Source organism: Temnothorax nylanderi, unplaced genomic scaffold (genome assembly GCF_030848795.1).
Source record: "Temnothorax nylanderi isolate EJ_2023f unplaced genomic scaffold, tnyl_v1.0 TNYL_tig0008_pilon, whole genome shotgun sequence".
Classification (NCBI taxonomy): Eukaryota; Metazoa; Arthropoda; class Insecta; order Hymenoptera; family Formicidae; genus Temnothorax; species Temnothorax nylanderi.
In genome coordinates, this window is record NW_027249070.1 from 1,264,319 (window position 1) to 1,289,565 (window position 25,247).

The 25,247-nt window shown below is 43.7% G+C and overlaps 1 protein-coding gene across 2 annotated transcripts in view; it reads left to right on the forward strand.

Annotated features, from left to right (window-relative positions):
* The window catches only part of L (zinc finger protein Lobe), a 73,023-nt gene extending 47,854 nt beyond the window's left edge, over window positions 1-25,169 (forward strand). Inside the window, exons 1-7 of one of the 2 annotated variants that reach the window (XM_071723035.1) lie at window positions 6,471-7,889; window positions 11,559-11,797; window positions 13,890-14,032; window positions 19,377-21,195; window positions 21,447-22,529; window positions 22,849-23,073; window positions 23,466-25,169. In XM_071723035.1, coding sequence (XP_071579136.1) covers window positions 7,793-7,889; window positions 11,559-11,797; window positions 13,890-14,032; window positions 19,377-21,195; window positions 21,447-22,529; window positions 22,849-23,073; window positions 23,466-23,828 — 3,969 coding nt within the window. In that variant the 5' untranslated portion in view covers window positions 6,471-7,792 and the 3' untranslated portion in view covers window positions 23,829-25,169. Of the gene's footprint in view, window positions 1-6,470; window positions 7,890-11,558; window positions 11,798-13,889; window positions 14,033-19,376; window positions 21,196-21,446; window positions 22,530-22,848; window positions 23,074-23,465 lie in introns of those variants that run through there. The other variant, XM_071723032.1, reaches the window with a different exon arrangement.
* Window positions 25,170-25,247: the final 78 nt, after the last annotated feature.

The following is a 25,247-nucleotide window of genomic DNA, read 5'->3' on the forward strand; positions in this document are numbered from 1 at the left end:
TCGTGAAAAATTTTGCTTGATGAAATTATCAAATTATATCGATTAATCAAACGTTAAATTTTCTTTATCAAATTCTTAGAATTTTTTAATTTTATATGATAAAAAATGAATATAGTTTTTTTATTTTCGCGGTGATGCGTGATTCATATATCTGCTACATTCGTTGTGATTTTTATGAACTTCGTTGATAACAAACCACAAAAATTAATGCTAATCTTAATTGCATCAGAAATAAAATTGTCGAGAAGTCGAGAGTGGTGGTACTATTGACGAAAACTTCGGTCCAGCGATCACGAGGACCAGTGGCTGCAGGTGCTACTTACTCGTGAAATAGATCGTGCGGCTTTGTCAGGTGTCTTCTTACCTGCAGTTTCTTTTTTGCTTTTTTTTCTGCTTGCTTATACACGCGCACTCCACTCTCGAGGGGACAGGTGAGTCCCAGCCTTGATGTACTTCGATGATCCCCACAATCGATGCGTGACTGAAGGGCACGCGCCGTGATGGACCTACCCTTTATTTATAGTATACGAGACTAAATAATGTTATGCATCACTGGGTTATACAAATCGATTTCAAATCGATCAGTAATCAAACCTCTTTAGTAGCAAATATTACATGTTTTTAATCATCCAAAGGTGTCTCGCGTGCATATTATATATGTATCAACTTAAATAAAAAGAATACGTAACAACTTAAATGAAAAAGAAATAAACAATTTATAATTATTTTGGACGCAGGTAGATCTAGAAATAATTGTTGAAAGCAAATACCAACTCGAAAGTGACTGATTAATGCTTTAATTTGGCGTTGAGATGTGCCAGGTGTAACCGGTGAAATCAAAATTACGACACGCCCGTGCAGTTCAGGTAATATCGTAGGTGGTTACGGGCGGTGCCAAGCGTTTGTTTTTCAGCGACGCGTCTGCAGGCCCGTTGCTGGAAATAAACGGTCCAGTGGGCCTTAATGACGAACGGTGGTCGCGTCGAATCCCTCGGGACGGATCCTCAAAGCGGTAGGCTTTGATATTGGGTAGGCCCCCAACAACGTATTAAGAGCTCACCTGCCCGACCATCTTCGTGGTCGACAATACCATACGCTTTCGTTCCGTTCGTTCCGTTCGTTCGGCGAAAAAGAAGTTAGGGGTCCCTTAGGGCTGAGATATCGGAAAGATGCGTACATTCGAACGGGGTGCCAGTGAGTCTTAGCAGGAGTAAAGAAACGTTTGGAAAAAATAAATGAGTTTGTATCACGTACCACCGTACGGTCAAATTTATGAACCACGAAGAGGATGCTGAAAGGCTCAATTTTCTAGAAGTAGTGTGGATTAGTTCTGCCACAAAAACGTATAGGTCGGAATTTTTAATGTATAAATAATTTAAAGACGAGTATTCGTCTCGATGAAGTAATATAAAAATTTGGTTAGCGTTTTCGATTCTTTAAAAATTTAGAATGCGCTATCTTAAATTGATGCAAATTATATTATTTTAATTGAAAAATTGTGTAACATTACGAATAGGGACTTGGACCGAACCGGAATCGAAAATGAAAACCGTTCCATAACCCTTTTTTTTTTAGTTGAATCGAAACCGTAATTAGTACCAAATTTTACAAAGTTTATAACACTAAAATCTCATAAACCAAACCAATAAAATTATATGTTTATTACTTTTATTATTTTAAATATTTTATCTATTTACATTATTTCTTCTATTTTTTTTTAAAGAAAGAATACCCATGATTTTTCGTCGTCAAATAATATAATTTTTTAATTTTTATTTCTCTCTCTCCACGTACATACATACACAGTTTAATAGAATAAATGTAGAAAAAAATCGTTTTAAACCCCTTTCCCTCCGTGCAAATAACTATATAATAGGAAAAGACCGTAATTTTTACGATTTCGGTTTTCTTTACTGGTCAAAAAACCGAAACAGTTATTTTTAAGTTTAATTAAACCATAACCGAAACCGAACTGAAATATTTTTTCGGCTCGAGTCCCTGATGTTTATAGAACATTTTGATCCTTTAATACTAATCTTTTATATTACTTTCGTTACTAGCTGTGAGGGACCCAGAACTCAAGGTTCTTTCTTGCAAATCTTCAATGCAGAGAAAGTTCACCCTAGGAGGTAATCAATAAATCATTAGGGAATTTTGCGGTAGGTGCGTTGATAGACAATATGGGCGGTCCATCTGCTCGCTACTGGAGTTTCCCAAGTTGGGACTGAAAATCATTTACTCAACATCGTGTAAATCCTCCATTAGATACGCCACACAGGGGGTTTCCAAAATATACCAGTCATTCTTAAAATATCTTTGAAAAAGCCGTCCCAAAGGACCATGGCGATATTATAGTCCTTGATGAATTCTTGAAGTAAAATCCGTTCTGCCATCTAATACATTTAGCATCATTCTCTAAATATTGTACGTACACTACATACACCTGCTAACGCAAGAAAGAAACATAACTTAATAATAATTTAATATACATATAATAGCTGCGTATATATAACTATATATTAACAATTATTGTGATATTAGATTATCCTAACAATTTAATTGTTACATGTCTACGTTGTGTGGATATTAGGAAATAACACGTTTTTTACATTTGTATAATTATTACTAGTTTTTTATATTTATGCAAAACATTTACGCAAAATTACACTAACGGTATAATACACTTCATTGTTAGTCCTAAGAAGACGTTTTTCCTAAGATAGCACGCCACTTATCTTTTGTTATCGGACTTTCGTTCTCGACACACAATTGTAGATAATTCTAAACTTTCCTCGACGAGTTACCACGTAGTGTCCGGTGTTAATTAGCACACCGGAAGACAAGAGCTTCCCGTCTTCTGCCACTAATCCAAAGTCTTACAGCCCGGCTGGTTAAGACCCGGCGACTTAAGACTTAAGAACGGGGTGTCTCGCCTATTCTCCACCAAGATAAACGGTCAAGGGTGCATCGTCTAACAGAGTAGAGGCACTTCCGGTCAGCTCGCTTCCTGCCAGCCGTGTAACTTACTTCACTGTCGGAAGTTATTTCAATGAAACGGCTCCATTCAGGTTTAATTTATCGTTTCTACCCCAATTACCTTGGCCACCAAGGGAGCGAGGATAGTTAATGAGTCACGCGCGCGCGGGGAAAAAGTCCAAGGACAACTTTCAATAATTATAATGAGAAATAGGGCGAAGAAATAGAAATCTCATTACATATTTATATTTATAATAATTATATTTTTATTTCATTTTTTACATAACTTTATATACACCGTGAAACTAAAAAAAATAAATATTGTATATATATCTTAGCCTGCAAAAACAAAGAGCGCATCTCGCGATATTCGTTTCTGAAATAAATAAATTATTTCGGTATTTCGTTCGACTCGTTCGAGAAAGTCATGAGAACGACGGAAACGATGCGCCACTTCCGCGTCCCGCGGATCTCCTCCGAGATGCTCGCGTGAGAAAGTCTCAATCTAATAAATTCATGAAGGAACGTCGTACGGTCTGGTCGCTCGCGTTCTCACAGGCCTTCGTGAATATCGAGGCGCGATTCCTACGGTTTCCGTGTGATCTGCCGACCGCAAATAGCGAAACGGTAATGCAGCGATGCGGCGGCCTTGCGTCTCCAAGATCAAGCCAAGGAGACGCGCCTTGTTGTGGAATAGCTTATCGCTCGCGCGATCAAAGACGTATCGAATAGATTTCGCATAAGGGATGGCGAAATTACTGGGAGCTGGGGGAGCCTCTCATCAATAAGGGTTCAACCGCAAACCGCAATCTTGAGCGAAACGGAGTCGCACCTCGGGAGAGAGTCTGACTCTTCACCAAAAATACGCTATCCCATAATAATTGAATTCGACATATTTTTTCCATAACTGATCATCCCGCTTGCCCTAAAAAAATTTTCGCATGCACAACGTGATTTTGACACTCATCGCACCAATGATTTCTGTTATTTTGAATTTTTCTACAAATCTACGATCGCACGACGAACTTCTTTGTGAATCGGCCCACGAACGAATCAACGATCACGGCTGATTCATTGACGAGTCTTTCGCGTGTGAGCGTCGCCTAACACGCGCACGGATCGCACCGTGGCTATGAATGAAATCGCGCGTGGCACATCCTCCGGTGGTGGGAGCCGACGAGCGTGCGTTGCGTAACGTGCACGTGTGGGTGGTAGCGCGCGTGTGGGAACGTGGTCGCGGCGGTAAGGAGAAAACGCGTGCATCACGAGTGAGCGAGAGACGCGGACGGAGCCGGGCGTAGGCGGAGTCGCTCGCAACATCGTCTTCGCTCGCACATGCGCCTTATTAAGGTGCCTCCCACAACGACTCGGTCGCTCGAATTACGGAGAATCCACGTCGCAGGTCACGATTACCGGCCGCCCTTATCGCGCATCCTCATTAACGAGTCTAACGATCCTTCTTCTTTTTTTTCTTGCACCGAGGCCGATCCCTTGACAAATTGCGATTCCTCTTTCTCTTCTCTTTCGCGTCGCGAATATTGCTCTTAACGGAACTCGAAGAGCATCGTCGTTAAGGGTAAAATCGTGAGAACACAGATGCAATCGTAGACAAAGGCATTATCGCAGTTTAAAACAACTCGTGCATGCTCGGACGTGCGTACCTAAGACGGCAATCTCTAAGTCCGATCTCTCTCTCTCTCTCTCTCTTTCTCTCTCTCTTTCTTTGCTTTTTTATTATTTCGATTTACAGTTTTGCCTCGGTGGGGCAGATTGCACGGTTTTCGTCTCGATCAGGATCGAGTGAACTCGTTTGCATGATCCGGTCCACTTCGGCGATAAATTGATCGAGCGATGACACCGCAAACTATAAAAGTCATTAGACTGTCGATGACAGATCTATCACGAAAACGTCGCAAAAAAAGATTATGAGTTAGCTAAAATAAATATGGTTAAAACGACTCTTAATTTTTGTGCAAACTGTTCATCATTTTTTAAAGTGGCAAGTGTAAGTAAGTGTATAAACTGTATTAGGAATAGCAAATAAGAATAAAAGACGTATAACAAATGTAAAAGAGGGAATTTCTGGGAAACTCTTATAAAGTATAAATATTAAAAAAAAAACCAAACGTTTTAAAGAATTCTTTAGCAAATCTAAAATCGATTTCAGCGAAAATATCAAGAGAGATTATTCATCGGCATTAAATATTTTTGTAACTGACAAGTCATAAACGGAAATTTCGTTAAAATAAACTTTATCTGGGAAATTGGGTGAAGACTTTCGTGATATTTCGTTATATTTAGAAATCTGAATAATTAGGAGGACTTGTCTGAAGAAATTATTGAATAGTCTCTCAACTTATTCTAATATTTGGCAGCGTGTATATAAATAATGAACACATCGCTGCAGGAATTATAAGCAGCGTATCGATCGAAGCGCTGGAGGTGGCGAAAAATAAAAGGGAAGAAAGGAAGAGAGGAAAGACGTCAGGGACCACCTAATGCCGCGATCGCAATGAGATAAATAATCGCGATGGGTGGGCGCTGGCGCCTTCCTGAGCACGGCTTACGAGTTACGGGCCGCGCACCTTATGGGTCCCCATAGGGTGCCGTGCTCTACGTCGTTGCATACCCCATAAGGTGGTACAGAGCTCCAGCCGCGTGTGAGAATTCATTCCGCGCGATTTCACAGGACTCGCGGGGGGCCCTTCACCACCGAAATTCGCCTTTTTTACCCCCGACTGTCTCCTTTCTTCTGCGTTCTGCTTCTTCGTCTTTTTGAAGTCTTCTTGAGAACCCTGTCGCGTAAACACGGGCCTCCCCGTGACGGCCGAGTGTTGTCAAAGCTATAAAAATTAGGCTGTGCAAAGCGTATCTTTATTCGGCGTCCAATAACACTGGAATTACGTAGAATAATAGTGGATGGAATTATTATATAATAATTATGATTATTTGGTTTTTTTGCAAAACCATTTGTAACAATATTTTAGAAGTCTGTCTATAAAATTGAATGGTTTCAATGCCGCTTTATGTGCTTCATTTTGTCTAACGCCATTCGCAAAACTTGATCAACAACGCGAGCGATTTTCTCTGTACAAAGCGGAGACTCATTTTCTACGGCGCTAACCGAACGGTAACGGCACTCTTTCGTGGTTGAATACCCCGTTGAAAGTTTCCTGATCGGCGCTTTTGTAGCATTAGCCGCGGGTAACGAGTCGCCTTGCGTACGAAATCGCCGTGAATTCGACAAGCGGAGAGTTTAATTGTTCGCGCGAATCGCAACACTGGGTGCGAAGAAGTGGGGTCGGAAAAAGCGATTGCACGCGATTTAGAGGTTCCAATGAGCGAGACGATCATTACACTCGTGATGCCATTTAAATAAATAGGAGACCTAACAATAAATAGGAGAAATTAATTAATAACTATATAATTAATTAATAGAAACATAGTCACACCACGGACGAATCGGCGTGAAGAACGGCACCGTTCATCTTCTTTTTATCCGGTTTTATCTTTTTTTCTTTATTTTTTCCTTTAAACAAACTATCTTCTTCATCAGAATTATTTTATTGAAGCTTCCTCGTGAAAGAGTCGTCGAAGAAGAAGGTCCGCAACCTCGTGGTTGCGCGTACATCGAGTCGGTCCTCTCGGTTCGCGCGCTAAGCGTCCTCTTCGGGGTCCGTGCGCGTGCGAGGTGGAGGATTAGGTGGAGGAGCCGGTTACGAGAAAGGTTAAATAGGTGCCGGGTGGCGGTGGTTCTCCGAAGGTGGGTGTACTCGTTAGTGTGTGAGCCCGCCTACCGTCCAATGCGGTGGCTGGTTTCCCAGAGGACTCCCTGGCCTCTCTCGCGCGGCTTTTCACGGTCCCCTCTCTTTCCTTCTTCCTGCCGTCGTTTTCTGCCGGCACCACTTCGTTGGAGAACTTCGACCGTGTGTACGTGTGCGTGCGTGCGTGCGTGCCTGTGTGCATGTATGTGTGTGCATGTATACGTGCGTCGCTTTGCATCGCGCGTGATAATAGTCAACGGGTGGGACCCCCTTGACGCGCGCTCGCCTCGAGATCGCCCGAGATACCGGGTCGACTACTGACGAGGCCCGCAGTTCTCAGAGCATCGCGATCGACGGTGGATCGATCGCCGACTCGCGCGATCCAGACCAATGGGATCCAACGGAGAAGATCGACGCGGAGACGATGATTATTGAGATACACCAAGTATCTGATTATTCGACGGAAATCACGAAACGGAGAACCGAGAAGTGATCGAGAGGCATTCCGATCTAACGCACGCACGTGGAGAACGAGTTGGATAAAATTGTGGCAATCAAGAATTTGAGAAATAGATTCGCCTGTGTCTTGAGATTTGACGTGTAGTGTGCGGTGAGAATTAAATTATTTAAAGAAAAAAACATTAAGAAACATATAGTGCCTTAAATCGGGATCATCGAAAGCTGTTTGTTAATTGACCTATGAAACGATTTAGTTTCATAACATTTTAATCGATACGCTTTAATGACACTTGGATTGGTATACTCATTATTACCAGCCAGTCTTAATATATTAGCAGAGATGTATTATTGATCTCGTATGTGTGACCTCGACTGATTCTTCAGACCACTGAGCCGCTTTCGTACCGATTTCAACTCGTCTTACTCCGAACAACAGCACCTACAATCTGGATATTGATAATGATTTATGATTTATATACGATATATGATTCTATATCGACACTTCAGTGACGATAGTTCAGTTTTTGATAATTCGTATCGAACACGTGGTAAACACCAGGTAAAGGTAAACACCAGGAAACGAAAAAGACAAGATGCTCTTCAAAGGCAATAGTTCACGGCTAGAATTGCTGATAGGAAAGATCCACGCGCACAAGGAACCGTCACAGGACGAGCAACACAAGTCTAAAGGTCTGGACATAATTGTTTTCTTTCTCTTTTTGTATCTCTCTCTCTCTCTCTCTCTCTCTCTCTTCCTTTTCCATTTTCTCATATCTTCTGTGTCCGTCTCATTTTCATCTACCTGAAATTCTGCTATTACACTTTTCCACGAAGTTTGACATTATACAGTCGCGCTTCTTCATCTGATTCCACAACTCTTCATTCGCCACCTGAACTTCAGCAGACTCATTAGAAATTTTCTACTCTACGAATTTGCAAAAATTTTAAATATTGTGAAAATATAGAAGAATACTATTGAAACTATAACAAGTCCCGATACGAAGGTATTTTCGCCTAAGTTCGAATTTAGAATTCAGTTTATATTGATTCGTGTGATTAGGGACAATTTGAAGCAAGTAACTCGCTATCTGGCTGTATTTACATTCCTTGAATTCTTGTACTTATTTGTTCCGCACAATAGAAGGAATTGCCTGGGTGTTGTCTCAGCCTAGCGCTATCGCTCCGATATGGCGATCAACGACAAACGAATATAATGTATTTATAATCGCGTCTCGTTTCATCACCCTTAGCATCGATACTTCTCGCGGTGGTCACTCTTTCTTCTTTCATTTCTTGTTTCTGGTCCCTCGCCTCGATCAGGAGTTGCTGACTAATCGCACTCAGTTAAAGCAGACACGTGGCGACGTTACACGTGCAGAATCCGAGCCCTTGAAACGCGACATGATACATCATTCTACTTAAGTACTTAATTTTAAATATAATTTAAGTAGTATAAATTATCTAAATTTAGATATAATTAATTTAATCATGCGTCAAGTCTGAGATATGATTCGATATCAGTCAGCGAATCCACGTGCTTGAAGCGAACTGAAAATTACCCTTTCGCTTCCTATTTCCCTTTCATTCCTCTCTGAGGATTTTTGGACTTTCGCTAAAGTCCTCAAATATCGCCCGTTGCGTGTAAATTGAGCCTGGCGAACCAAGTACGTGAAATATTATTATTCGCGCGAATATCCCCGTGATAAATGTTCATCCTTGGGCAATAAATAACCGATCTGTAGTCACATACACGCACACGTACTTACGCCTTTAAGCATGCTGCGATTGATGACGATCGCCAAGAACAAGTTGATACAAAATGGCTTTCTGACGAGCGCGCTATTAAACTCTGTCGCCGGTAACAGCGGCGATAATTTTACTCCATAATTGCGAGTGGACAGCGTGAATATTTACCGCGAGACGCTGCTTGGTGTCAAACACCAATGTCAATGCTTGAAACGATCATACGAAACTTGAGCTTCCTGTTAAATCAGTACAATGACCTCTCATTGATTTTTCAAAATCGTCACGCTTACGATTAGGAAGATATTCCCAAAACGACCTTAAAATCAAATTTGTAACCAAGAAGATATCTCCAATAATCTCGAATCTTATATATAATAAAATCCATTTATTTCGAGTGTATTAATGAAGTGGAATACGATAGAATCGCACGACAGAATCCAGAAAACGGAAATCTTTCGCTTTCTTTAGATTAGTCAAAAAGATGCTCACGGACGAGAATACTAATCTAAAAAAACGAAGGAGACAGTTTTCCCATTTGACGGTTCACGCGTTGCCGCGGATCCGCGCTACGCTACTGGCGCGAAAATCCGCGCGAGGCACGCGCGATCCGGCATAAGTCACAATTAACGAAGGCGTTAAGTCGGGCCCCTATTAATAAGCGTCGTCGAAGCGCTCCTATAAATAGTCCCGGGAACACGAGGCGACAACAGCATCACCGTCAGCGGGACGCGACGCGATGCGGCACAGGTCGCCAACGCGTGCATCGGCAGCTCGTGCCGCTAAATGCGCCTATTTTCGCCTCGATGACACATCGTCGCCGATCGGACACGATCTAAATAAGAGTTCTCTCGTACCAAGAGGTCTCTCTCCCTCGAGTCACCCCCGACATCTCGCGTGTCTTCATGTAGCGCGGACGGTACGTAGAGTGCCCAGCTGGTCAGCTGAGTGTTTTCGTCCTATGTCTAAGAATTCCTGAGAATCGGTCAATGTTAAATATGACGGTAGCACAATGGACAGCAAACACATTTTCTATTTATAGATTGATTTGCCAATATGCTTCTCTAGCTTTTGTTGCACGCGCAACGATCCTTCCTTCGGTCACGTTCCTTCGCACCTAGACAGTCTTTCTCCAACCTCTAGCTCTCGCAGCATTCACTCGAAGCGTCAACGGAACGCGTAAGTCAGTCGTAGTGCCAATTGGGCGAACGCCTCGATAGGTGCCCCGCATGTTGCGCAACGTGAAAAAAATAAGTCTCTTGTCTTTTGGAATATGGACCACAATTGTCTACCTACGCCATATAAATTGTTTCATCTTGAAAATTTTATTAATTTCATTCCCGATATAAAAACGGGTGTTTGAATTGTAAGAATATTCTATCTCGAAATTAAAAATGCGATTTCCAACGTATTCAAACCTCTTGCCTTTTGAGCCTTTTGATCGTCGTGATAATTCACGTGGAATCGAGGGGCCTGGACGACGTCCTTCTAAGAGAGGAAGCGACGAGCCTCACGAGGATGACGCGTGGGTGGAGGATGCGAGCCATTTACGCAGCATCCACGATCGTCGCTCGTATCTGCTGGGTGGCGGTCTTTGTCTTTCTCGCGCGCGTAGACTGGGATTCCGCAAAATCTCTTAAATCGACTCGTGGGTGTCGATCCATCGCCGAGGGCCGACGACAAATGAGGAAACGGCCAACTAGCCGAGTCATTTCCACCATTTACGCGCGGCGCGCCTCGCTTCGCCTCTATCACGGAGCGCTCGGTGATCTCTCTAGTCCTCATTCCCGGCAATTATAAATTATTTGTGATTAGCCGGCGTGACTGCGCCGGAAGTAGCGGCGCGACACGCTCTCCCTCGGCGACGAGGCGGAGGATAAGCCGGATTTTCTGTGACGGAGACGCGGGGGCCCCCACTTGACCCGGTTGCCCCGGAGTCATTTGACGTTTTGCGCCGGGGTCACTACTTCCGAATCGGGTATGAAAGGTGTTATGGTTACGATATGTAATTTCCGTCGAAATACCGAGGAATTATTTTACGTACGCTTTTATATGATACCAATCTTTTAATCAATTTTTTCGCGTGCAATATGCAAAATGATATATTTAATTAATGATATTATATGTCGATCATTAAAAATATTATATATTATTTAAGCAACTACATTGGTTTGTCTTGCAAAAGTTATTTAAAGAAAAGACCGAAACGAGGTGTCAGACCCTGAATTAACGAAGAAGGCGACAATCCCGCCAAGTGTCCCGCCTGTTGAATGTAGCCTAGCGCGATTTAGGATCGCGCGGGACCGCGATCTTTCCCGTGCCAGTCAAGGCTCGGGGGTTAATGGTACGAGTTTTACCGTCTCCGCTCGTTACGAGAACGATATAAAGGGACACGTAACAGGCGAGGTGAGACCGGCCAGATCCGCAATGTTGTTACGCATACATACAACGAGTTCGTAAGTCGTAGGTCGCCTTGAATATAGAAATGTCCTCTTCTTGCGACACTCGCGAAGAGACTTTGACGAGACATTTAGACCTTGATAAAAAAGAAAATTGATGAAAAAAATTTGATAATATATCGAGGCGTCATTGAGGTTCTTTTTTTATTGATTCCAGAGGCCCTAGGAACCGGAAGTTCCTCTTGGCACAGCGAGGATGGCGGGCCCAACTCGCGTCGCGGTGGCGAGACGCCGTCCTCCTGCGCGACACCGACATCGGCCAGCTTCCCGTCGGAGCCCGAGGTCGACGCTGACGTCGGCATCAATCCCGACGGCAACAACCCCGCTGCCCCGTACCCCTGCCAGTTCTGCGACAGGACGTTCCCGCGGCTCAGCTACCTGAAGAAACACGAACAGGTAAGGATGAGAGCAGCTTCTTCGATCACCAGATATTCCCTAGCTGTAATAGCTCGTTATTGTTGAAGACAAAAACGTACGTTTAAATTTAAAGATCTACAGATACGGAAATGAAGAGTCCGTACAGAAGAATCGAATGTTTCATTTCGTTATCACGATAACATAAAGCACAAGACCAATCTTCCATGTCGGTGCATTCTCGTAGATGCGCTTTTAACTTTATTAAAAATTGCTGTAACTTCAAGTATCGTACGCATCGATTTCCGACAGTGTAAGACGCAAGGTCAGTCATATGACAAAAAAAATAAAAAGTACGTAACCAAAAGGATCGACATTCGTCACGGGCATTAGTATGCGCGCCATGCCGCGCATGTCGCGAATAGAGCTCTCCTCTCTTGTCGCGCCGTGTGAGAAAAGGTCCGAGGTGTGATTCCGCGAGGTCGACGAGTCCCGTACGCGGCAGGTTAACGCGTTTCCGCGCGGCGAGTGTGTCCTGCCCGAAGGAGAGACGCGTGGCGAGTCCTCTCCTTTGGATTTTTCTGTTTTGCATGGCGGTGGCATTAGCCCGTTCTTCCGCGTCCGAGGCCGGCCGGCGCGGGTCATCATCGGGTCAGAATCTGTAGCGTTGTGCCCATAACAGGTTGTACCGGTTATCAGGTTATTCGTCCAGGTGGCGGCCGCCCCTTCGGCCTCCTCCTCGCTTCTTCCTTTCGCAACGCGAAAGCCCGCTGCTGAATATATATATATATATATATATATATATATATATCATACGCGAGCTGAATCGCGCGCAGATACAACTCCGATAATCAAGACCCCGAGTACCCGCGTCTAGGCAGATAGCTGTCTATTTATGCTACGCACAATGTTGGCCTTACTCTACCGACAATCGCGGCGAGTAATCTCAATCCTTCGCGAACCTGTCGTATCGCGAAGTTAACGTTGACAGATCCACAAACGTGGAATTTTAAAGATTCACAAGATATCACGGATTCTAAAATTAAACATCCAGAGACGAAAGAAGCAGCTTTGATAAGGTTTACTTAGACATTACATGCGTCAATCGATAACACACGATTTATCGATGACACCCTTTGACATCCTGATTACAATCACAAGGCCCGAATTCTGGCCAAGTGTTCATCCTTTAACATCTCTGGTTGTTGTCCGATTATCGAACTGCGCCGAGCACACGGGGTCTTCTCGTCGCCATCGGGGAGCCGTCCGGTGTCGGTGGTCCTCTCCGGCCGGCCGAGCGAGAGACCAAAGCGGCGATCGCTTCGCCCATCGTCTAGATTGTCTCTTCAAAGGAGCCGACGGCTCGAAAGTCGACCGACGCGGTCTCGTCGTACGTGCCAAGCTTACTTACCTTGTCGCGACCATTTCGTGGCCGGAGCGGTACGAGAAGCGCTTTAGTTCCGCGAGCGGGAGCACGGCACAAAGAAGGTGACCGTATGGGATCATATCGGCCACCGTGATCTGGGTGGGTGACGCGTCCCGCGGCCGACAGAGAGCCGACTTCTTCTTCTTGCTCCATGAAGCCTCCTCTTCCACCGACTCCTCTCCTCTCTCTTTCCTCGCGTGCTTGATAAAGTTTCTCGCGCAGAGTATTGAGACGTTAAGCATGAACCGGTTAAATATCTCTCCCAGATTTGGTTGAGACACGTTTTGTTTCGTAATGTCTGTTTTGAATTCTATATAAATTGAAACTAACAGTATTGGAGTGTATTACTAATGCACGACTCCTGCTTGGCGCGTGGTGTACATATTTAACGTTTCATTATATCATATAACATAACAAAACATCTTTATAAATTGCACGTCAACATATCCTAGAACTACGTGATTCTGTAACGAGGAAAACAATAATAAAGATTGCAACGTTTAAGCGGCGTACAGAATTTTCATGATTTTGGTCAAAGCTTCAAAGATAACGATAATGTTTCGGAAAATTTATTACTTTTCTAATTGTAATATCAATATAACTAGCATTTTTACAGCTACGGTTATTATACTTTTCTTAGTTTCTACGAACAAAATCATATAATCGAAGAGGTGGTGTAATGTAACACGACGACTGTATTGTTTGCAGAGCCACGGTGATCAGATGCCGTATCGATGCAGTTGGTGTAACAGACTATTCAAGCACAAACGCAGCCGAGATCGTCACGTGAAGCTGCACACCGGGGACAGGCGATACCGCTGCTCTAAATGCGAGGCCGCCTTCTCCAGGAGGTAAGCGCGAAATCTCCAAAGTACTTTACCATCAACCACCAAATTTATCAAACGATAATTTATAGGCGTCGTAAACCGCGAAACTCGAACTTCAAACCTTCTTTAAATGTTTCGAATTCTTTCCGACGTGTCAATCTATAAAAGATTCAATTGACACTTATGGATTATGTCATAAAATGCACATACGTACACATATACGTAATCAGTAAAGATCATCAAGGTGTAAAAGAAATAATCGCGCTGGCGCAACGATAAACGCAACAGATGGCTGAACGAGGCGCTGCCTCGACGGGGTGCTGCCGGTTGTCGGTGCGCGACGCGCGGGGCCCAACGGGGTCCCACTGGCCGATTCGAGGGGACCCCGATCCAACGGGTGACAAATGAGTAATGATCACACGACGACTGCGGTCCCGGGTGGCATTAGTCAAGCTTACTCTCTTACGTGGCTGTTTCTTTCTTCCTTCCCTCCCCGCACCCTTCTCATCGTCTAGCTTGTTTGTTTCCCTCTTTCTCACGCGTAGGATATACCCTCTCCCGCACGCACGCACGCACGCACGCACGCTCGGCATTGAATCGTCTTGCGCGCATTGAAATGCTAAGCTGGCTCCGCGCGCGAAGCACCTTTTTCTAACTTGACACATGTGTATGCACGCGTGTGCGCTCGCGTATACGCGAGCCCCCGCGGGGCCCGGGCGAGCGGACAGGTAGGACGCATAGGTGTTACGGGACAACAGGTAGAACATTAGTCAAGAGCCTCGTTGCCGCTCGTCCGCCTTCGCCGGCCGTTAAAGTCGCGCTCGCGACCGTCGAAACTGCGCGAATACCTTCGCAGTTCCGTTCGCCGTCGTCGTTAGTTGCCCTTCGCGAAGAAACGGATTTCAGAAATTTGCGATTGAATTAGCAATGAATTTATACTATAAATTAATTAATTTTAATTAAAATCGCCAACTTTTGAGATTTGACTATCCTACTTTTACATGTTACACATGATTGCGTTATTAATTAAAATACAACGTTGTATGAAACGTTATTGCTTCCTGGATACAGACTTTTAATATCTATTTATAGGCTCTTTTCTTTCATGAAGCTCTCTTGAAGTTCTAACAAGTCTTTGCTCCTCATCTGTCAACCGCTATTATAATCGCACCGCCAGATCTTTACGCCACGTCTCTATTCGTCCTCCCACCTTAGCAGTCGGCTTGGGTGACCCAACAAAAGGGTGAAAATCTCCGTGGTTCTCACGCTGAGAATCCAACGCGAGAGATCTGTCAGCCCTTAACCAAGACTTTCGCTTATGACAGATTGCGGACACGCAACAATGTAACGTTTCAGTTGTATCATCTCCCTACCAAGAGTATACCCTGTTGTCAATCCAAGAAACTAGTAAGACCAAAATATAGAAATCTATTCAACAGCTCATACAACTTATACAACTTGAGAATCAATATATAATCAGCAACATAACGGCAAGAAATTATCTGCCTTTGTTACAAATTTTTAACTTTAAAATTTTCCGAAAACCTCGAAAGAAAATATATGTTTGCGTTAGGATAGTCTTAAATCACGTAGAATGTCTTAACTTGTCAAAGTTAGATCCGGTTTGACCGAAACTAATCAAAGAATCTTACGTATCTTAACGAGCAACACCGTGTCTCTCACGGTAGTGTTTTTATTCTCACGGAATGCGGCAGCGAGATCATTTTATCGGCAGTTTCTCGCAATTCTCATGGTCCATGAACGCTGGAGTCACGATCCGACCTCCCGATGGACGAATGCCCTCCGCTTCTTTTGCCGACGTGTTTTTTCAGTTGACACCGCCTGTGTGTCACCTTTTTACTTCAATCTAATTTCGATAAATGAAGTTAAGACGTGCAATTTTTTTACACAATCGACTTGTCAAGTATCGACGCAGGTATTGCATGCAAATTGCAAATCGTGCATCTAGGCATAAATTAATAATTAATATTTATTTGAAATCAATAAATACGAGTCGAGACTAGATGATTACTTTTTATCGAACAAACAACTTTTCGTACTTGAATCTCTACGGAACAAATGAACGTTTCGAGATTGACGAGAGCACGCACCCACGAATCACCGCGATAGGGTGATTCCTTGGACCGGCGAGGGTGGAGTTTAACGGACCATTTATTTCCATTTCCTTTCAGCATCCCAAACGCGATCTTCTTCTTCTTGTATAATGGCTGCTCGCCATTACGCGCTTGAACTCTACAGTCTTGCAAGGATTAGACAGTTAAATCGTCACAAAAGCTCTAACTGCTTTTCTATTGCTAAATAGCTCTTTTGGCATTCCACCTACAAGTACTTATTTTCAGATTTATTCTTCTAAAGGTCGCGCCTTGAAGATAAAATATTTTTCTCGTGAATTAAACTTTAAAGACACAAGTCTTTATGGAACTTTATTTTTAAAATATAATTCCGATAGATACTGCAGAGTGTGTGTGTGTGTGTGTGTGTGTGTGTCTATTGGAAACGAACACTTGAAGCGCAGTATTAAATAATTCAGTCGCTGAGCTTCTTGATATCTTTCCAATCTTGGACAAGCCAAATGTGATTGTTTCAAATGAAAAAATAAAATCTGTTCGTCTTAGCTCCGCTTTTTGCATTTTCTAAACTGATGTGGATAGACAAAATGTAAAATACGCTGAATCGAAACATTACATTATCTCATACCATCCGCAATAACATTAAAAATATTTTTCATGCTAAGGATATTTTTTAGTATCTTTTATTAAAAGTATCGCGTGATATAATAGAAAAATAGTATGTTGATAGGCTATTGTAACCTCCGAGTATTCGGGCTAGACGAAATCAGTTTAATCCATTGCTGTTATTATCGCGAACGAAATTTTTTCGCTTAAGAATACCGCCAAGCATCGCTAACGGAATAACTCCACCGTCCGAATGTCATCTCTCATCGTCTCTCGTCGAAGGTGACACGTCGGCGAGACGCCGCGTAATAGCGGCGTCAAAACAGGAATACGCAAGTATATTTAATACCGGCTCGACCGGCGCGGACTCGTCGCCGGACCATTCTCTTCGTTAAGCGAGCGCGACGCTTTTGAGTCCGTCCTTTTTCGGCTCTCCTTTTTTTCTTTTTTTTTCCTTCCCATTTTTTTCGCCTCGCATCGTCATCGGTCGCGCTCGGTCGGCCGCGAAAAGATACGCTCGATAATAGGACAGCCGCGGTTCACCCGGGCGATAATCCTGGTGGCGCATGAATAATTCAGGCGCAAAGTGCAGGAGTAAATTCGCCGTCTGTCTTCGTTTCGGCGTGCCGAGACAGCTTCGCTTGACCGTCGCGCCTCGCCTCCTCACTCGGACCTCGTGGACCGATCTCGCCTTAAACGCCCGCGGATTCAGTTTTCCGCCGCGCCGACCTGGACCGACGTGTACACCGGGCGACCGGGCCGATGAATTATTCATCGGCCAGGTCCACCGCGAAAATCGCCGGAGTCGTTACCCGGGTTCGACCTGTCCGAAATCTCTGTATTCTCTCGATGTTATATTCAAACGCTCGTCGCTATAAATGTATCTTCGTATATCGCTCTCCTTGTTACAACAAGTAAAATAATCACGACTGAAATATCATTTTTTTAATCGCAGATTTAAGATGTTACCCCGATCCGCCCAATCCGCGCGAACCTCGAAAATAGTTATCTCGGGCTCGATATATCCAGACTCTTTGTTTATTCATGCCGGTGATCGAAAAACACATCTTTGATGCGCGTATCTTGGACAAAGTGAATCATAAATACGACGCGAAATAAATCCGTAGTTATCGTGAAAATTTCTCTATTTCATATTTGATCGAAACCTGCAAGAAATATGATAAACTCGCGACCGTATCATTAACTTCAGTTATTTGTTCTGCGTTATCGATTGGCGGTCGTCGGGTAAAAGACTGAGGTCGATTATTTAAGAAACAATACGAATATTATTTTTCTCATTTCTTCCACGAGGGATTACAAATGCGGCGATGCTTTCGTTTCATCTTGTTTTCTTGGTATCGAACTTCGTTTAATGTTAGAGAAAAAGTATATACAGAATTATTGGAAATAATTACTATTTAAATGTCGGATATTTAAAAGTTAACGCCATTATTTCATTATTTTAATGCAGAATAACGATTTCCTATGCAGCTCTTGCACATTTAAATACATAGAATCGATGGCGTTTAAAATTTATACTTTAATATAGCTTTTTGTCCGTATGGAAACGGTGATAGTACGGCGAAGAATGATTTTAGCTACATTCTCTTCTTAATAGGAGAAGAATTATTTATTTATTTTTTCAAACGGTCGAAATGTCATCGCGCGCTTAATGCGGTCGCCCTGGCGTCGATATCCCTCCAACCTAAGTAAATACATTCAGCGTTTCATTAGTGAGGTACTTAATTAGCGTCCGAGGAGGGAAAATATTTTCAAGCAAGTTGCGCCGAAGCTCCGTCCGTCCGTCTTCATTAAACATCCCGCGTTGCGCTCTTAATCGAATTGCCATCGTTTAATTCTTTTCCTCGGATTTAGACTTGTCGATCGCATCACCGATAAATCCAACATTAAACGATATTAAACGCGAGTACCTCACTTCGAATTGGCTGATGAAGTTACCGAATCGCCAATAAATTAGCATTATCGATCACATCCCGCGGTATTATTAAAGATCGCTGCGCTATCCGATAGTTCTATGTCCGACTTCCGCGGAAATTGAAATATCTCTACGAGGCGAATCTATTTTCAAGCACTTGATTGACACATGGTACTTTTGATAAGCCTTAATATACATGACTCGCCACGTATTACAGGAAATAGAATTTCCTGAACCAAATCCTCGATCTGTACAACGAAAACCAATTTAGCGTTTTAAAGATAAGTCGATCTTATAGCATCGATCATCTATTCCGAGAATGACGGTGATCGCAAGTGTCAGGGAAAACTCGTATAAAAACGGTCAATTTAAAAAAGAGGGACCGTTTGAAGCTAAATACTAGTTCATTGAGTAGTACATCATCTTTAAGTAAAAATATTATTTTAATCGCTATAATAAATTTTCAATATTCATAAAATTTTTTAAACGTATAAATACATATGGAAAATGTTATTTGAGGTAGTGTGTTATATCGAAAACCATTTCACTTTTTATCTTGTACGATTTGCACGTATCTTTTATTGGTCATTCCATTTAGCGTTTACATATGTGACCGAGTTAATAATTCAATTATTAACTCAATTTTATTGTCTATCACGTATCCCAATTTAAGCGCGACGCTTCGACCACGTTTGCCGCCACGAGCTTTCGACATATGAGTATTTCGTTTTTCCAGCGATCACCTGAAGATTCACTTGAAGACGCACGACACCCAGAGGCCTTATCAATGCACGACTTGCACGAGAGGCTACAGCTCAGCCGCGGCCTTAACGTCGCACATGCAATCCCACAAGAAGCATCCCCAATCATCGTCCTCTCAGTCGACCGGCAAGCTCCAGGACATTGACTACGGTAGAAGAAGCGTCTCCTCCCACAGTACGTCGTCACCGCCGGTGCCGTCGTCGCCGTCGCCGTCGTTGAACCTCACTCTGAACCCGAGGAACGCCCTGAAAACGTCGCAGGGTACCGGCAGCACGTCCACCACGCCGATTCTCAACTCGCCCTTGAAGCTCGCCTGCATGTACTGCACCCGGGACTCGTTCAGCTGCATGCAGCAGCTACAGATGCACGTGCGCACGATGCACCAGGCGATCCTCAGCGGCGCGGAGGGTCTGGCGCGGCCGCCGTCGCCGAGCAGAACATCGAACGAGCAGCAAGCGGTGTTTTGCTCGCGCGATAAGCCACCCGATCGCCAGGACAGCTCGAAGGACTCGCGTTCAGATCGGAAATACCCGCCTGAGGAGAGAGTCGACAGGCCTGCCGGCGAACGAGACCACTACGAGAACGCCTTCACCTGCGACCAATGCACCATGAAATTCTCCACTCTGGCCTGCCTGCGCGAGCATTCGCTGTCGATACATCGAGTGGACAGTGGTTTCAGCGCGACGATGGTGATATGCCCGTTGTGCGGCATTCCGTGCACCTCGACGGCAGCCTACGCCGAGCATTACGTTCTTCAGCACTGCGAGAATCGTCGACTGGCGCCGACAACCAGCATAGATTACAGCGAGACGAAACTGAACGGCGTTTACGACAGTACTCCATCGAGAGACTCCAGGGTACCGAGAAGCAGGGACGCCTCGGAGGCCGCCGATCTCACGAATAAACGTCCGACCAGGCCATCCGCGGACGCCGCTGGCGGCTACACCGCCGATACCCTGTTGTGCGGCCAGTGTAACGCCGCGCTGAAGGATTTCGAGTCCTTTCGCGAACACGTGGCCCGGCACCTGCAGGCCGACCACCACAATCAGGAGATATCCAGCAGGCAGCATCTGTGTCCCAAGTGCGAGACTGTTTTCCCGACCCGCGAGGACATGCTGGCCCACCTGACCAAGCACTATCTGGGCCAGGTCAGCAAGGAATTCGCGTGCGGCGCCTGCAAAAAGTTCTACCCGCATCCGGACCAGCTTCAGAGACACTTGTTGGACTCCCACGCCCATCATCTCTACCGTTGCGCTCTGTGCCGAGACACGTTCGACTCCAAGGTGGCGATACAAGTGCATTTCGCGGTCAAGCACAGCCAGGAGTGCCGGATCTACCGATGTAGCGTGTGCACTCTGTCCAACAACGAGAATTCGCCACCGGGAGGGAACGCGGGTTCCGGTGACGGTAGGAGCTTTTTCAGGAGCGAGGCCGAGATGGCGGCCCACGTGCGCAACGTACACGCCCCTCCTCCCGTCGTCCAGTCTTTAATAAATAACAGTCCTGTCGGAGCTGCAACAAGAAGTCCGGCCTCGACGCCCGGCATCGTCGGAACGCGCTGCGTCTTCTGTGGGACATGCTGCAGTTCGGAGCTCGAGCTTCAGCTTCACCTGGCCAGCCACTCGGCCAGTCTCTACAGGTGTCCCATCTGCAGAGAAGGCTTTGCGGTGGAATTTCTGTTGGATCGACACGTCGCCCAGGTTCACCATCAAGCAGTGCAGAATCATCAGGCGCCGTCAATCAGAAACAGGGAAAACGGACGTGTTCATCGACCTGCCAGAAATCAGGAAGACGTAAGTTTTGTTACAATTTTAAAAAATGAAGAAAAGATTAATTGCTATGCCAATGTAGGATAAACGTAGAAATATTTCAACAAATTTGGTCAAATATATATTCTTAAACATTTAGATTCCGTATTTTGTAGATAATAAAAAGAAATTCTTTCCTTCTCTCTCTCCCCAGTTACACTGTATTATATAGAGATATTCCATATAATATAATTAAGTGCGTGTAAGACTCGCAAAATGACTTTTCTAAATTCCAGGCGAAATCTCTGAAGAGGGGTCGTTCGCCAGCGTCAAGCAACAACAATTCTGTGAACCAGCGCGACAACAACAACAAACGTCCGAATTACGGTACTTCCGGTCAGCAATGCGAGCTCTGCGAGCGCGGTGAATTCGCGAACGAGGCCGAGCTGCAGGCACACAAGAAACTCGCCCACACACCCCCGAAGCTGTCCAAGTCTCTATCTACCTTGAGCATGACATGTGGCTATTGCGGCGAGGTCTGTCGCTCGCGAAGCGAGCTGGAATCTCACACGAGGATTCAGCACGCGTCCAACGAACCGGGTGGTCGTCACAAGTGCAATATCTGCGACGAGGTGTGCCCGTCCGGCGCGAGTCTGGCCGAGCACAAGCTCCAGAAGCACTGCAAGATCCAGCTGAGCGACACGTGCGTGGTGTGTCGCGGTTGTCTCACGTCGGAGAGCCAATTCCTAGACCACGTGCAAAGGCACAGTCTGGGGAACGTGGATCCGCAACAACGACTGGATAGTACGCTGCCTCATCTGCCCGCGCCATGCGTCGTCTGCCGACAGACGCTGATCAGCGATCTGGAATGTCGTCTGCACGCGCGGTATCATCTACGAACGTCCTCGGGATCGCGCAGCGCCGGCTCCAGCCCGACCAGTCCTGGTGGCGGCAAAAGCCAGAATCAAGGCTGCTGCCTATGCTTGCGCGATTTCGCAGCCGAGGACTTCGTCAATCTACCACCCAATCCTGCCAGTACAAGCGGACAGCTACTCAGAGTCTGCAAACCGTGCTACATGCGACACTCTCAGGGACTGCCTATTCTGAACTCGACAACCTACGAGCATCAGGCCAAATACGAGGCGGCCTGGCTCGCGAGCAAGGACGGCCAGTGGGACGAGGCCAAGGATAAGTGGGAACACGAAAGAGGAGTCAAGGTGGAGGATCGATCCAGGAACGAGGGAAACGCGAATAAAAAACGGTGCGAAGAGTGCGGGGTGAAGTTCGAAGATCCCGAAGAGGCTGAGAAGCACAGGATCGCCGAGCATGAAAAGACCGCCAGCGGTAACTTGAATACCTACACCTGCATACAGTGTCAAGTTAGTATGGAATATTTCACGTAATTTTAATAATAATTAGAGTAATGTAGGATAAAATATAAAAGACATTTGCCAATAAAAAAATCCAATTTTTACCTTGTTAAAATAATGATAGTGAAGAAATTAAACGTCGAAAAAATAGAAATTCATGAATATGTTGCGTTAAAAAGATAAAAATGTAGGATATTAAAATTTTGAAGATTTCCATAAAAAATTTATAGGTATTTTTCTTTTTTTCTTTCTTTTGAAAACGATACTATTTATAAATTTATATCGTTAAGTGAATATAGTTTTCAAGATAAAATATTAAAATTTCTAGATGTCGTTTCCAACTGAAGCGAAAATTCAGCAACACGTAAGGAAGGAACACTTGGAGGCATCGGGGAAAGGATCCTTGGAGGCTTTACGGTGCCACTTGTGCTTATTTGAGGCCGCCAGTCCTATGCAGCTGCAAATTCACTTAATAGAGCACACTTTTGCCGGTTGTGCCGCCCTTAGCTGTTACATCTGCCAGTCGCTCTTCACAACTCCCATTGGCCTTCAGGTAATTTAACCGTCTGCTAATATGTCTCAAACGTAAAATAACAGTTATTCACTCACATTTATGGTAACGACCGTAGATTGTCAGAGAAGAAAATGGTCGAATAAACAACTTCAAAAATCCGCGCAAAAATGGCAATTAAAACAAATTAATTCACTACTCTTTTAACGAAAATTTAACTTAATCGCTATTGATTCCCAAATATTTCGCGTGAATTTAAAACCTTTTCTTAGCTACAGACGAGATTGCATATTTTTCATTAGATTCGTCCTTTTCATGCTTTCGTTTAAATTTACGCCTCTTTTTCATATCAAATATATAAATATATTGAAACAAAAGTTTATTATTTCGTTCTTTCTATTTATTCGAATACGAAACAACGCGTTTGTTCGCAGAATCACATGCTACAAGAACACGGACTGGACGCGCGACCGTACGATTGCTCCAAGTGCACGCTCAAGTTCTTCTTCAGTGCGGAATTGGATCATCACGTACTGACCTTCCACCGTCCAGGGGAAGAGATCCACTCTTCGTCGACCGAGAACGCTCGCGAAAAGAATCGCGAGCCTGAGAAGCGCGATAGTGGTGTAACGGTGAAGGAGGAAGTGGTGCAAGGCGGTAAGGAAGAAGAGGAAGAGGAGGAGGAAGTAAATGTGGATGATCAAGTGGGACAGGGACAACACGAAGAAGTTGGACGAGAGGAGCAGAAGCTGAAGACGGAAGTAAACGGCGAGACATCCGGCAGAGTGGAATCGTGATTTTCTTCGGTCAGCATTACGTTTCGTTCCGTTCTAGGATTAATTGATTATTAGGAATTCGTTATTCATTTATTAAGTTTGCTACCGTCATTCTAACAATAAGCGGCGAATATTTTTTACGACGCAAACCGAAGTTTCTTAGATATCGCTTTGCGAACCGAGCAGATGAAGTTCGATACAGTATTAATTAAGAGTATTATCGAGGAAAATTGCCGTTCTTGTAATTATTCCATATGGTTAGTTTTTTACATATAGGTATAATAAAATTTCGAAATAAGGTTGCCTTTTTTACTCTCAGATCCTATCAATTTCAAGTTTATAGATGCCGAATATCCATGTTTTCAAGGAACATATGTTTACTTGTGTTAAGTTTAATGAGAAAGTAGTTGGCATTTATTTTATATCGTTTCAAGCAACCATATTTACTCTTATAGTTACTCCTTATGATTGTAGAAGTACAACGCATAGATTTTAATTGTTTTTCCTTTCTAAGTGCTTCGACGAATGACAGACATCTAGCTGCTTTAGCGAAACTCGACCGACTGCCAAAATTAAAGCAATCACGGTGTACATCTTAAATGTATGCGTATTTGTATACATATGTATATACCACCTGAACGTTGTTAAATTTACATTATACATCAATACCTAAACTTCGAGAACCTAAAGAAAAGAAAAAAAATCCAACGCGTGTGTCAAATCTCAGAAATTGGTGCACAAAATCGATTTTTATTTCTTTTCTTTATAAATGCGAAATATTTCGATTTACCTCGAAATTATTTCCATTTATAATCTTTCAGAAATACTTTCAGAAAGAATGTAATTCTCTTCAGATTCTATAGAAAAATTCTGAGAATTGAAGCTAGAAAAAAAGAAAATTAATTGAATACGTTAAATTCTCTAATTTTTATATAATATTATGTTTGCAATATTGAACGTTTAGTATTTTGTTAATTTCTAATTGCGTTCTATAAGTGCGAAACTACTTATTATAACGATTAATTACAATTTGGTTTGTTACAATCGGGTGCTGAACTCGATGAAATGATAATCTCTATCTTCGCGAATAAAATTTGTAAATATTATGCAAATAGCAAGAGATATGTTATAAATGTTCTAACGATTTATATTACTAATGCATAAGCGACGAAATTATTGATATTTAAGAGAAGACGCAATAACTGTCCATTATCACATAGCGCTAAAATAGTTGTGTACGAAGTAAGTTATTGTTTCGAAAATCGTACGTACTGTATATACAGTAATTTGTCCATTAGGCATATACATATAGCCGTTTCTAATAAGGCAATTATATACGAATAAATTATTGTTCTAAATCGGTTTAATCGTCTATCTCTTCCCGAGCTGTTTCATATCATCGGTTACGCCCATTTGATTGACAAATATTAAGCAGATCGA